The 14580-nt window shown below is 40.9% G+C and overlaps 1 protein-coding gene across 1 annotated transcript in view; it reads left to right on the top strand.

Annotated features, from left to right (window-relative positions):
* ITPR2 (inositol 1,4,5-trisphosphate receptor type 2) overlaps positions 1–14580 on the top strand; it is a 238969-nt gene that overhangs the window by 187197 nt on the left and 37192 nt on the right. Inside the window, exons 44-47 of the mRNA XM_019471985.1 lie at positions 5012–5119; positions 8029–8221; positions 11050–11175; positions 14017–14192. Coding sequence (XP_019327530.1) covers positions 5012–5119; positions 8029–8221; positions 11050–11175; positions 14017–14192 — 603 coding nt within the window. The remainder of the gene's footprint in view (positions 1–5011; positions 5120–8028; positions 8222–11049; positions 11176–14016; positions 14193–14580) is intronic.

The raw sequence follows: 14580 nt of genomic DNA, 5'->3' as shown, positions 1-14580 counted from the left end.
TCTCGAATCACCTCCCTGTCCTCCATGTGCCTTAGCGTAGCTTCCAGGAGGATCTGTTCCATGATCTTCCCAGGCACAGACATGAGACTGACTGGCCTGTAGTTCCCCGGGTCTTCCTTTTTCCCCTTTTTAAAAATGGGGGTTATGTTTCCCCTTTTCCAGTCAGTGGGAACTTCACCGGATTGCCACAACTTTAGGGGTCTTCAGCCTGCTGTTTCTAGCTCGTATTTCTCTTGACTCCTGTCCTTTTTTGGGCCTGAAGCAAAGCCTGGTGAAATCAGCAGGAGTTTTGACAACCGTCTTGGCTGTGTACTGTGTTAGACCTCACACCTCCAATGAGGACTGGGCTACAGAGGAGACCCTTGCAGTTTACAAATTACAACCAGGGACTGACACGTTCTTGTAAAAATAGAGGAGGAGTCTGCATTTTACAGAGATAATGAAAAGGGGAGAATTACTTTCTTTTTTCCCAGCAATTTTTCCACACGCACATATGTACATATGTATTTTGGCAAACCAGTCTAGTATCCCAAGTCAATGAGTTATTGACAGGCTGATGACATGAATGTTCACAGCTTTAAATCACTTTTTCTTTGAGAACATTTAACTAACTGTGGTTTTGTGCAAGGAAATCTTGACTTTAAAACAAAAAGCCTGCAGGAAATCCATATATTGTTAATTGCAAAAGATGGGTCTGCTGTGGTTTTCCATGCTGATGATCATATATGGGATCCCAGATGACCAGAAGATCTGATTTTATAATCAAGTTGTGTGAGGAGTTTAGACTGAGTATTACTTGTAATTCTGTCATTTATCTCTACTGTTTCTTTATTAATGTCTTCAGCGTTCTTGGTCTGTCCTCAATCTTTCACATTTTGTACTGATGCTTTATTACAGCGTTTTCCAAATTTTTGAAGTAAAAGTCTTTCAAGATGAACAACAGTCCTTCCTTGGGAACTGACTGAAAGCCAAATGATCTTTATTCATATAGTTATTGCCCTACACATCCCCTCTCCAGAAATCACTGTTCCATTGTATGCTATTGCTTCCTCATCCCTACATGCCTTGATGAGTAGTAAAATACGGTGTTGACATTTAAAATATTGTCACTGGCATGGCTGATGGGTGAGTGAATGGCTGACTGAGAGAGTTTTCTCCTCAGAGGTGATTTTTTGGGGGCTCTCTGCGAATTCAGGTTCTAGTGATGGTTATTATTTGTATCAGTTACGCTTGCCATGCATTTTTTAGCTTTGCTTTACAAACGTAAATGTGGCTGTTCTTTTCATTATAGTTGCTATTGTCCATGCCCATCCAGTGTCTTGTCCTTCAGCTGCCCCAAAAGATTTGTGCAGCACTTCAGAAATAACACTTAACTACATCACAGGAGTTAAATATGAAAAAATGTCATTCAGAGCTTGCATGGCCTTTACATGCCAGTCATAGACTGTCACCTAGGGTGTATTATCGGCTTGGATAAGCTTTCCATATTTTAGGTTCACAGTTTGTCACTACATTGTTCTTTTCATTGCTATGTCTTTGATCTCACAAAAAGCCCTGCGCTGGTCGAGGAGTCTGTTGACACAGTCCCCTTTGCCTATGTGGGCCTTTGAGCTCACTACAGGGTGAAGGAAGGATCATGAAAGCAGAGCTTCAGAAAACATTGTAGTTGCCAAATAACATAGCATTTCTAAAGCTGTTCTGTGTCTTACTGTGGGCCTCTGCTTCAGATCTGAGCTTTCACAGATTGCTGTCCACACCATTCTTTCATCAATGTAGCTGTGACAATACAGAAATATTGGCAGTACTTATTACTGTGTCAATGTAGAGGAATCCATCCCACGTAGGAACTGCAATAAAAGCAGAAAATAGATAGACCCTTTGCCCTGAGGTTACTGTCTGAAGGTCTAGACTAGAGAAGGTAAGTGGATACAGAGAGATGGGGAAGCAGAAGGAAATGAAGTTACGAGCGCTTATTGCCTAGCACTACTGCTGACAGCTTTAGGTAGGTTTCCCTTCTGAAATCTGCCATAGTTCCTCCAGCTTGGTCAGCAATCCCTGGTTGTTTCCGATGTGTCTTTGCTGGCAGCTGAGGCGCTAGCACAGAAGATCCTGGCCTATTCTTCAGATCATTTGGTCTAGTGCGAGTGTCGGGAAGCCCCAGCTATGTGGTGCTAGGCTCTGTACGCACATCAGCACAAGACAGTCACTGCCTGAAAGCACAGTCTAATAAAGTATAATGAAGATCACTGAATGCACATGGTTTTAAACTACGTGGCTGCTGTTCACGTGAAACCTGATAGTAAAATATGCACTGCATCAGTGCTGTCTGAAATCACCAGCTGTCTGTTAAGTTAACACACTGAGCTAGTCAGTCCCATTACAGCACGAGAGGGCTGAGAAGGTTTTCCCTTCCACGTGGTAAGAGAACTTTTGTTACTGATGTTTATCGAGAGATACTTTTACAATAAAAATTATGGGCAGTTAAAAGCATATCAGGAAGCAATACCTTGAGATTTCATATGGTTTACAAATGGAATTTCCAATTCTGTATACAAATTCAAGTGTGTTTATAAAAGAAGTTTTTCGTGGTACTAATGGAAATTTCTGAACCTGTTCATGTCCTTTTCTCCAAACTGCCATAATTTTAATATGAGAAGAACTATCCATACATACTTGACTTGTCATTTATTAGAAAACTCAAAATCTTAATGGTTGACATTGGAGAAAAAGGGTCAAGATACAGGCAAAGTTCCTCTGGATTACAGAGAATTAAAGAAGGGGAATATATTTGCTTCTGGTTATGCTAATTCATCACTCCAAGCAGGGTGTGATTGCATTCTGTCTAGTCAGTTCTTTTCTTCATATCTGAAAGAAGAGATATAGCCAATGTAAAGGGCATTTGGAGATGGACAAGGAAAATAATTGAGTCACAGAGACTCTTCTGTTTGAGGAGAGATGGGAAAGATAAGGATTGTTTTAATTTAAAGAAGAGACAAATAAGAGAGGACGTGACAGTAGTGTACAGAATGATGAATGATACAGAGAAGGTGAATTGGGCACTCTTGCTTGCCCTGTTGTAAGTACAGAAGCGGAGGGACATTCAATAAAGCTGAAAGGCAAAAATATTAACACTGTTTAAAGGGAATTTTTAAACAGTAACTACCTTGTTTCCACAAGCTCATCTTGTTTCTCCATGATGCTAGAGCATATATTGAAGGGGATGCAAAAGACCCCTAGAAAATGAATTCAGGTTGTCCTGTTGAGATGATGATGTGGGTGTACTGCAAAGACTGCTGACTGGATCAGGTTATATGGCTTGTGTGAAGGAGAAGAACTAGTTAGATAGTCTTAATGATCCTTTGTAGCCTTAAAAACAAGTGGAAGTTGCATAAGATATTAATACATGTAATGAGACTATCCATACTTTTGCTAGATAGAGTAAAAAAGTGACTATTCAAGGCAGAAATCTGTTATTGATGGAAAGAATGTTGCTCTGCAGTTGTCCCCCATGTGATTCTTTGCATGTCTCCCTGAATATCTGCTCGTGACCCTTTTATAAAAGGCTGATGTTCTGCCACATTGGCTCAGTGCTCTACTGTCAGGGCCAAGCAGACTTCTGTCCATGAGGAAGTTGTAGGAAATACATTTATTCTTCCTGAATGTTCCTTTCTGGTATTCTCTTGCTTTTGGATATTCCACTTATGATTCATCTTTAATTAATAAGTTTATCAAGATTCAGAAGAAAATTTATTTTGATCAGTAGATTCTAGGGAACTTCAATAAACAGAGTAAATTGTTTATGTATCTCTTCCCCACCATTCTTAGATAAAAAGGGGATGGTGAGACATGCAAATGGCTTATAAACGAGTGTGATCACTTTCTAGTTAGATTATTACAATATCTGTTTAGATCCACTGTTACTTTTAGACTTGATCCTTGACACTCTTTTTGTAGATTTGTAATTATTTTGTAATTCCTCAGCATACTGCGTTATTTCATGTAGTACAATCCTAACCCGCCTGTGGTGATCATCACTTCAAAGTCTAGTTCCTGCGGTCATTCTGAGTGCTGTGCCTGCCTCGTTTCTAATGTCTGTGTCTAGTCTGTTGTGGTAATGTCTGTGTAGTGATTAAGACCTGGATCACATCTGCAAGATAGCCTTTCCTTTCCTGCCTCAGTTTTCCCCACTTTAAAATGGGTGAAACACCTCAGAGTTTCTGGATGAAAACCACTCACTATGGTATATGGAAAATTGCATTTTTAGTAGTGTTTCCTCATGCCTTGTAATTAAGTCTTTTTTTCTCACTGACCTAAAAGACATCATGAATGCATTTGCTGACATTCTCAATATTAAACTTTGTGCAGCTATCGAGCATTTTAAATATTTACTAGTCAACAAGAACAGATGTATTTTATGAATCATGTAAAGTATATAATTTGTAGAAGTTTTTAGGAAGAGATACATATTTGTGTGTTTTTGTGTGTGCATATATGTGCTATGTATATAAATTACACAGTTAATGTGTTTGCCTGCCACTGCAATCCAGCTGCCTCTGAAATAGTTATGGACGTTATCTTGGCAGCCCTGAAATACCATGCTACAACATGGTGAAGAACAGTTCAGCCATTTGAAATCACAGACAAAATTTAATTGTAAATGTAATTACCTAGTCAGAGGTATGCAAATTTTATGGCTAAACGTAAGTGAAAAGAAGCATTCAGTCTAATTTTTTGGCATTTGTCAAAAGCCCTCCAAAAACCATCTAGGCTACAGGCTAAGCTGCCTTTCATAAATCTAAGCTGAAGACTTGCTGCTGACTTTTTAAGACTAAATTATTTCTATTGTTCTCAAGTAATTACATTTTTGTTGTTATCTGTGGAAAGAGCCCCACTGGGTTGAGCATGTAAGTATATGGGGGTGGGGGGAGGAGGGTTTGCGTTAGTTAAGTGGAGATGATAAAGCTGAAAACATAGCAGCAGGACATAAATCAGATTTTTTTTCTTTTTCTAGTTGGCTCGTCACAATAAAACATTGCAACAGATGCTGAAGCCAGGGTCAGATCCCGATGAAGGAGATGAAGCCTTGAGGTATTATGCCAATCATACGGCACAGATAGAGGTAAAGAATTGCTCCCTAGAAGATTGAATATGAGACAAGTTTGCATCTTGTGCATGGTGTATCACCTCTTTTTAAGCTTCTGAACAGCAAAGCTTATTCAAATGGTGTAGATTATTTATGAGAAGAAGGTTGAATAATATGCTTTTGGCTATGGGAGAAAAAAGAATGCGCCTATCTTAAAAGTGGCTCCAACTAATCATTTTACAGTAGCTTTCCTGTGTGTTACCAAACATGTTTTGTTAGGGAAATAATGACTGTGGATAGTAGCTGTGTCATGAAGTCAAGAATAATCTTGTATGGTACATCACTCAAATAAATAATCATGAGTTTCAAAGCCAGTGATGCTAACTGATCAAATTAAAAGTTTGGCTGGAGTACAAAGAGGTTTTGAAGTGGTGTAGACATTCAGTATGGCTTTTGTTTAAAAGACCGAGGCTTGGCCTGGTTCATCAGTTCTGTTCTCCATTTTAAACTACCCCTGCCATGGATTGGATTTAGATCAAGATCCACAGAGGTATTTAGGTTCTTAACTCTTCTTATCAGATCCTGTGCTCTTACAGATTTCATGGGATTATAGGCATCAAGATAGGAGTTAGGCACTGTAGTATCTCTGGTCCTTAGTGACTTTGTAAGGAGGAGAATTTCTGTGGTGCAAAGGCAGCTGCTGTGAGAGGCTGCAGGAAGAGGAGGCATCTGGCTGTCTTTTGGAAATGCCGTATCAGGTCCAAGATTGGCCGAGTATGAAAACTGCACAGTTGCAGTTGCACACAGGCCCAGCCTGAATCTGAGCCGATAGTTTTACCTTCAGTGGGCTCCCAGGCTCCATCAACATTGGACCTGAGCTTGCGTGCGTAGGGAGTAGTCTGATGCAAGCACCTCAGGTTGGTATTGTCCTGGCTGCCATCAAGGCAGGCCATCGCTGGGTCCTTCTCTGTTTCCCACCATCCTTTTTGCCTGATACTCGTCACGTTATCCCACCACAGGACAGATGGAAGCTCCGTGGCTGTGGTTGTCCGGAGGGCAGCTTAGCACTCCTCTTAACATGTTTTAATACTTTGGGTGCTCCTGAGGTATCTCTTAGGAAGTATCAGCTGAGTTATCTGGGTAGGTTGTAAATTTAGGCGTTAAACAAGCACTATGGTCTGCTTTTATGTGGCCAATAGCTTCTTCCTGGTGTAGTTTCTGAAATCCGCTAAAGCCTAGTGGCTGCAAAGCCTGTTCCTCGAGCAGATATGGAGGCCTCTGTTCTCAGGGAGGCTTTTTAAATGCCATTCTGCAGAGCAGCACATGCAGCCTACCTCTTCATTGGAGTCCCTGATTGAATTGAAGGTGTGCCATCAGCTTCCTTCATTCGTCCCACCGGGTTAGCTGCTGGTCACATAGTCTCATTGCACAACTGCTGGCCTGAGACACAACTATTTACTTAAGACACTTCAAAATAGCCTGTTCAAATTTCACATAATGTACATGGCCCATGGGCAGACACGAGCATAATTGTCCTTCATCTCTAATGCAAATGTGCTTGAATATGTTACTCTTAAAAATTACTTAAGACAGGTGGTTTTTAGTATGTTCACATACTAAATATGAATTAACAGAGAGAAAGGAGGGTTCTTGAATGCAGGACTGTGACTGGAAAAGTGAAACTCAACCCAGCATTGCTGTTGTATCAAGTGGGTGTTCGCCGGTCTTTCACTGGAAGCAGTCCTAGATCTGTTTGGCATTTCTGATATAGCTCCCCTATATCAGGGTATCTCATTTGTTTGATTTGAAAGTCAATAGTGGGGTTTCCTTCATTCGTCCTACCAGGTTAGCTGCTGATCACATAGTCCCATTGCACAACTGCTGGCCTGAGACACAACTATTTACTTAAGACACTTCAAAATAGCCTGTTCAAATTTCACATAATGTACATGGCCCATGGGCAGACACGAGCATAATTGTCCTTCATCTCTAATGCAAATGTGCTTGAATATGTTACTCTTAAAAATTACTTAAGACAGGTGGTTTTTAGTATGTTCACATACTAAATATGAATTAACAGAGAGAAAGGAGGGTTCTTGAATGCAGGACTGTGACTGGAAAAGTGAAACTCAACCCAGCATTGCTGTTGTATCAAGTGGGTGTTCGCCGGTCTTTCACTGGAAGCAGTCCTAGATCTGTTTGGCATTTCTGATATAGCTCCCCTATATCAGGGTATCTCATTTGTTTGATTTGAAAGTCAAATAGTGGGGTTTTTTTCACTGGTGGCTGTACAGAGACATGGGTCTAAGAGTCAAGATGAGTTTTCTACCCATTTCTGTATTAGTAATGCAGAGTCCATGATCAGAATGGGGAAGCAGTTTTGATGACCGTGTGGTGAGATGGAATAAAATCTAGCTCACTCATCATAACTCGGTAGGCCCTGAAATACACACAATGCAAAACCTTGGTTTTTGCCAAGTAAGCAGATAAAGACTGACAAGATATGGGTACTGTCTGAGTAACAAGGTGCTATTTTTGCATGTTCACCTTCACAACTTATCTCATCATAGAAATAGACTCAAGGTGAGAAAAGTATTTCGTAATCTGAGCAGAAAGCCCCTGAACTTCTGCACTGTTTACTGGGAGAGATTTGTTTCAATTTATTGCAAAATCAAAGCATTCTGAATTAGAACTATTTTTATATTTGGGGGAGTTTGGACCTAGGTTTTGCTTGAGATATATTTGCCACCTTATTTTCAGGCAAGCTTTTGAAGATAGAAAAGCAGTTTTACTTTGTTTTAGGATTGATTGGTTCAACTTCATTGTAATGTTCAAATAATTTATGCATTAATTTATAAATAAAAGGGGAGCTGTGAACAAGAAAAGATATGACAAAATGGTTGGAAAATCACTGATCCTGAAAAAAATGTGCATTTTATTTATAGATTGTTCGCCACGATAGAACAATGGAACAAATTGTCTTCCCTGTCCCCAATATTTGTGAATTCCTCACTCGGGAATCCAAAAGTCGGGTATTCAATACAACAGAGAGAGATGAACAAGGGAGCAAAGTCAATGACTTTTTCCAACAGACAGAGGATCTGTACAATGAGATGAAATGGCAAAAGAAAATTAGGAGTAAGTATTGCAATTTCAAAAAATAGCTTAATTATGCTAACACCCTGCTTTTAAGCCTTCAAATTTTTTCATTTTAATAATATACTTTTCTCTGTTCACTCCGATAATGCAACAGGCAAAACTGTTCAGGGCTTGAGAGTGTAGGTCAGCAGCATGTAGGTCAGCCAAGACACTTGCATGCCGCCATAAAAGAGGCATCATATGGAGCAGTTAGTAATATAAGTAATGTGTTCAAGACGATGGTTTGGACTCCAAAAGTTAAACTGAGGGATGGATGAACTGGGTGTAATTCCACTAAACTCAACAGAGTTGCACATAATTAAGCCAAGGCCCCTAATATTTAACAGAAACATGTGTAGCTGCATATTTGAGGTCTGCAGATTCTTAAAAGACCATTAGAAAACTTGTAAATGTCAGTCACTTAAGAACATCTCTCACCAGAACCTCAGCTGCTTTAAATCTGCCTGACTCCCATCGAGTCAGTTCCCCTTTGCCAGTTCACATCAGTCTTGCTTGACTAGGCTGCAGTATGTCCCAGTCTGTTAGCCCATACTGGTATATGTCCTGTGGTAGTGGTAGGGGCATATGTACCACCTGAAGCTGCTTGCAGAGCTGACAGGCATGGTCAAGATCATAGGGGAGAGATCAAAGCAGGGAGCTGAAGAGGAGGTGCAGTGAAGCCAAGCCAGGTACCCTGAGTTTCTTGTTTAGTTCACTGGCGGGCATTACAGCCGCTGGCCCTTGCCAGGAATGGGGCTGCTGCCGATGTCCCGGGGACAGGAAGCTCCTGCCAGCTCAGCCACTGTCAACTGCGCCCTTTGCTTTTGGAGCAGAGAGTCAAGGCTTCAGACTAATTAAGCATCTACAGTATCCTTGAGGGATAAGGAAGAAAGTTATATTTTATATATGTATATATATAAAAATACACGAGAGTGATCACTTCGGTCACTGCTAAAATGCAGATGCTGCTGGGGTGGCACACATCATCTGTTTAACAGCTCACAGCAGCGTTATGCAATTGGTTAGGAAGGAAGTGAAGAATAGGATCTATGGTCTGAGCAGCAGGGAGTTTGGATAGGCAAAGCAATATGGCTTGATGTACCATCCTTAATGTGATGGAAACATGAATGTTGGTTGCAGTTTTTATAAATGTCAATTCCCAGGCTATAATTTTCAGAGGCAGTAGTAAGTTTTCAGTGTGAAACCTATCAGCCAGGTCCACTTCCCTTGATGGCACTGTAAGAACTTGTCTGTACTGACAAACTGACCAGAATAGAAGTTGAAAAATAAATTATTCCAGAATAACTCCCTATCTGCACAGTCTATTTGGGAATAAAAGTCACTATATTGTAGAAAAATTACTCTAGTAACAAAATCATATCTGTGGGTTTTGCTTAAGAAACACAAATAAAAGAGCCCAACCCTACAATTACATAGACCAGACCTGCCTAATGCTATAAGCAAAGAAAATTGGTTTATTTTCATTCAGAACAGAAATTCCTCAATTCCTTTCATCAGTGGAATGGCCCACAAGTCTCCATGTGTTTTTCTAATTTGAAAAGATAATACAGGTTGAGGCTCGGTTCATTCTTTAGCCAAGTGTCTGTTAGCATGCAGTCTGCATTGCTTAAATTGACACATCGTTTGCAATGGCTCCAAATGCTTAAATCTCAACAGCATAAGGTTGTCACAATGAAATCTGAATATTTACCTAATCACAATTAGAGTCTACTTAGACTAAAGCCTGAGACGGTCATATGCAGTTGAAGGAGTCTACTGTTTTTATAAAACGTTAGCTGGGTGCAGGCAAGTCAAGAATATGCTCTGCATACTTGCAGGAGGCTCTCAGTACATTAAAATCTAATTAATAGGTATACATCGTCTTCAAATAAACCTTTGGCTAGAAATTTTTTCACACCATTGCACATAGAATCTTGTTTTAAATGTTCATTTAAGCGTATTGTAGTGCAGTCATAGATATGAAGTGCTTGCCTGGGTCTTAGTACCCTCTGATCTTGTTCCTAGCCTTTTTGCTGAATCGTTTATGTGACTCTGGACACAAAATCTTAACCCTGTTTTGCCCTATTTCCCCTTTTTAGTCTTTTCTAACTAGGTTATAGGTTCTTTGGGATATAGACTATTTCTGTGTATTTGTACAGCACTTCACATATGGAGATCCTGGCTTCATTTGACTCCTTTTAAGCAGGAGTACAGAGCTCTTTGTCAGCAGGTAACCTTGGATGTCTGCAGATCATGAAGGAAGTAGTCAGCTTTCGTAGAACCAAATCCCAGTCAGACCAAATTTTACCTGCTCCCCAAAGTAGGTCAAGATGTATTTAGTTTGACGGAGGTGGGGAAAATACCACCATTCTGCAACCTTGCCTATTCCATCGTTCTTTGAATAATGTCATCAGTGTACTTGGTCCAAATGGGTCATTTGAATGACCTGTTCTGGGTCTCCTGGTTGACTAGCATGCAGAGTACTGAAATCTATTTCCTTGCTTGACTTTGTGTCTCCATGCACAGAGGCTACAGTTTCAGAGGCAGGTGAAAAGACTCCTTCACAAAAGATCCAATCCTAAAATCTTAGCAGAGGCGAAACTCTCATATGTGATAAACTGTATTGGGATCTTTGGATTAAAGGGTCTGCTTGAAACTATGTTTTATGGCAAAGCTGTGTTTAATATTTTAGTTAATTTTGAAGATCTGAATATTTTCTTCAATTCTCTTCATTCATCTGTATTTTTTTTTAATTCCCTTGAGGCCATTACTGATTGAGTTCCTGCCTGCTTTCATTTCATTAATTGCTGCTCTTCTCCCCTTTCTAGATAATCCACCCCTGTTTTGGTTCTCCAGACACATCTCTCTCTGGGGGAGCATTTCCTTCAACCTTGCTGTATTCATCAATTTAGCAGTTGCTCTCTTCTACCCCTTTGGAGATGATGGAGATGAAGGCAAGTAGAGTTTGTTTTTATTTTTCCTTATAATTTTAGATGCTTTCAGTTCTAAGGTAACACAGTTATATAAAACTGCATCTTCAGGTATCTGCAGAAGCCATTTAGTGTCTTCTAAGTAGGTACAAGATGTGTCTGAAATGTAGTAATTGATCTTCTGGGTGTCATATGTCCCATGCAATGTGAAGTAAAATGGACAGAACGTAACTGCTGAGCTGAAGATTATCTAGATGATCTGAGCTAATTATTTTTCTTTTTTTCTTAATATTGCCATATTGCAATGTACTACTGCACACATTCAGTTACAGCTTCTGAGCTAAAGAAGGATTCCTGGCAGCAGAGGGACTGAGATTCTGTAAAACTGACCATTTTGAATGACTTGCCGTCTTAAAAACATACGGAATGGAATGATTTAAAAAGTAGCTTGTTGGGTTTTGACTATTTTGTTTGTTGGGTTAAAGGACATCACTGTTGCAGAGGATAAATGCAATATATAATAATATGCTTAAAATCTATGATTCTGTCTCTGCTTCATCACATGTCACAGGAAATACAGCAAATAATAAATTTCATTAAATAAATGCAGCAGACTAGTGGGAGGCCTCTTTGAATACAAAACAAGCTTAATTGGGATAAAGGAGACTAAATAGTTCAGAATACTGGTAATGGGAGTAGAGCCATTCACCTCTGGGTCTTTGATTCATGTCCAGTCCAGTCAGTAATGTGACTGAAAGTCACCTCTATCTGATGGCATGTGAACTGGGCTGGTGGAAGCAGTCCAGCTTCTAGTAGATACATGTGCTTTTCACAAACACCAGAATTGGCACCAGCAAACATTCCTGTTGGCTGGCTAAACAGAAAGGCAGCAGATTAAAGTATATTGGCATGGAGACCACGTTGCCCTTTCACCCTATGGGGTGGTCTCTGCAGGTCACGGCACGGGCATCTCCGCAGCCTTGCGTAGCAAAGTTTGCAGGGCTGTGCCGTGTCAGAGGGAAGTGTTTGTACTTAGTGCTTTCCTGTTTGTAAACTGAAGAGTCAGTGGGAGTGCGCACACGTTACAGCCCATGCAGGATAAGAGAAGAAATAGAGAGTTAAAAATAAACCTTTTAAACTACTAAATTTTAGCTAATCTATACTCATGGAAATCCTCTGGTCTGCAATCAGTAGGTATTAATACTTATTTTGAACTGCAGATTTATATGGTATTAGTTTATGTGGCCCCAGTAAGCCAGTGATTTCGGTGATAGCGCATTTCAGGATTCCAGTTCCTAGTGCTTGTAAAAGCAAAAGCTGAAGGATAAACAATAGGTATCGCCAAATGGGATTAGCAGGATCATGAGGCAGCCTCCTTACTTCCAGCCTCCCCCTCCACCAAAACCTAAGAGGTGGAGTTTGTCTCCCATTTTTCCCCTTCACCTTGCGTAAATCCACCCATACTCAGAGGTCTGAGGTGCCTGGGCTGATGTAATCATCCCAAGAATGCTGCCTTTTAGTAGACTTCTGCGGTTCTTACATCATATGACATAAGTGAAATTGCTCTGCCAATGAGGACACTCTGCCAGCGTGTGCATGTCTGCACATGTTACCGGGGTGGGTCCTGCGATGTGGAATTGTTTGACCTGCAGTAGGGAAGAAGAAAAAATGTTTTGTTAAAGAAACGCCGGGTGCTTTGGCCTCACCTTTCAGGTCCACTTGGAAGTTATTTTTTATGATCCATTAAAAGTTTCCCAGTCTTGTTGGCGAAGAAACTATCTGGCAGAGCTGACCTTGAACCTCCTGCCAAGGATATAAACATTCCTGAACTTTGGAAAAGTTCGGATGCCATCTGAATGTTGAGGCTAGGGCCTCATCTCATTGTTTCTTAATCCCAGTGATGCTGCTCAGCTGTGTATCTGTTGCCAAAGAGATAGCATGATTTCTATTGTGAGTCTAGCTAAATTTTCTATTCCCTTCTCCCCTGTCACTGACCTCTCAGTTCATCTGATAACAATAGAAGTCAGTGTACAAGTGTGACAGTGCCCTGAGATCTGAATGTGCTTTTTATATCACAGCAACATGGTGTGTTTCCAGGGCTTTAAGCAGAGGAGAGAGGGAAAATAGGGGCATCGCTCAAAACTCAGGGAAGCCTGGAGCCAGCGTCTTGCAGAGCGGCAAAGAGACTGACTCTGAAGGCAGCGGCTCACATGCCCGCAGGAGCTCAGCAAGACCCGGGACCTGCTGCCTCCCCAGGAGCAAGGCACAGCTATTCAGCTGCTCTTGGCAATGCAGATGCTGCCTGTTCCTGCTGAAGTCCCCGTGGCTGCCTCCCGCTGCGGCAAGTGCCTTGCTGCCGTGCAGAGGCAGAGGCTCCCGCTGAACACCCGCAGCCATTCAGAAGAAAGCTGCTTTTCTAAAACCGGGGCGCTTTGGTGCTGTTGGGGATCGAAACGTGACACTGCAGCGCGGTGCCACTTGCTGCGCCACCCCGAGGACCGGCTATTTCTGTAGCTGAGCAATCATGGAATTAGACTGGAGGAGCCCTAATGATCCCTGCAGAAGGGAGCTGATTAGTAGCTTGCTCCAGGAGAAGGGTAAACTGCTTCATCTCTGAGCACTCCTTGGATTTGAATGGAAATTTCATTAGCTGCTCTTATTGTTACCTGTGCAAAAATCAACAATACTATGATAATAATAGTTCTTGCTGCAATTAGGGCAAGTTATGGTCAGCCGTTGTGATGCGTGAATCACGTTTTTTCTTAGCTGTATTGGCAAAGGAATTGATCTTTTGGATCTGTTTCTTGGTGAAAAATGGACTCTCCAAAGATGCCTTTCTCAAATCTCCCTTTCTTCTCTATACAGGCACGCTCTCTCCGTTGTTTTCACTCCTCCTTTGGATAGCAGTGGCGTTTTGTACAGCAATGCTGTTTTTCATCTCCAAGCCTGTTGGTATTCGACCTTTTTTGGTGTCTGTTATTCTCAGGTCTATATATACTATAGGGCTCGGTCCTACCTTGATACTTCTTGGTGCTGCTAATGTAAGTACTTAAAAAGCAAGAAGAATTTCCCTTTCAGCAGAAGCAGAGATATTAAGGGTCTCCTATTAAAAAAACACCCTTGATTAGAGCTGTGCAAAGAACTACTTCTTCTGGTTCACTGGTTAAGCCAAAAAAAGAAATCGTTTCCAGTCATCCCAAAACAGCAGTATCAGCAAAGTGGGAAGCTAGGAAAAAAGCTGTTTTGGTTTTGTGTGTGTGCAAATACTTAAAAAAAACCCCAATATGAAATTTAAAGAAATATTGCCGAATAAGAGGAATCAAATTTACAGTTTCTCATGTTAAAAGAATAATTTTCTCTACCAATACGCTCAGCAAAATTGACACAAATTTGCGAGATGTTTCTGTCAGCTTAAATCTATATTTTTGA

The sequence above is a fragment of the Aptenodytes forsteri genome, unplaced genomic scaffold (assembly GCF_000699145.1).
Source record: "Aptenodytes forsteri isolate BGI_AS27 unplaced genomic scaffold, ASM69914v1 Scaffold241, whole genome shotgun sequence".
NCBI classification, from domain to species: domain Eukaryota; kingdom Metazoa; phylum Chordata; class Aves; order Sphenisciformes; family Spheniscidae; genus Aptenodytes; species Aptenodytes forsteri.
The sequence above is the reverse complement of the archived record's forward strand: the minus strand, read 5'-3'. Positions and strand labels throughout refer to the sequence as shown.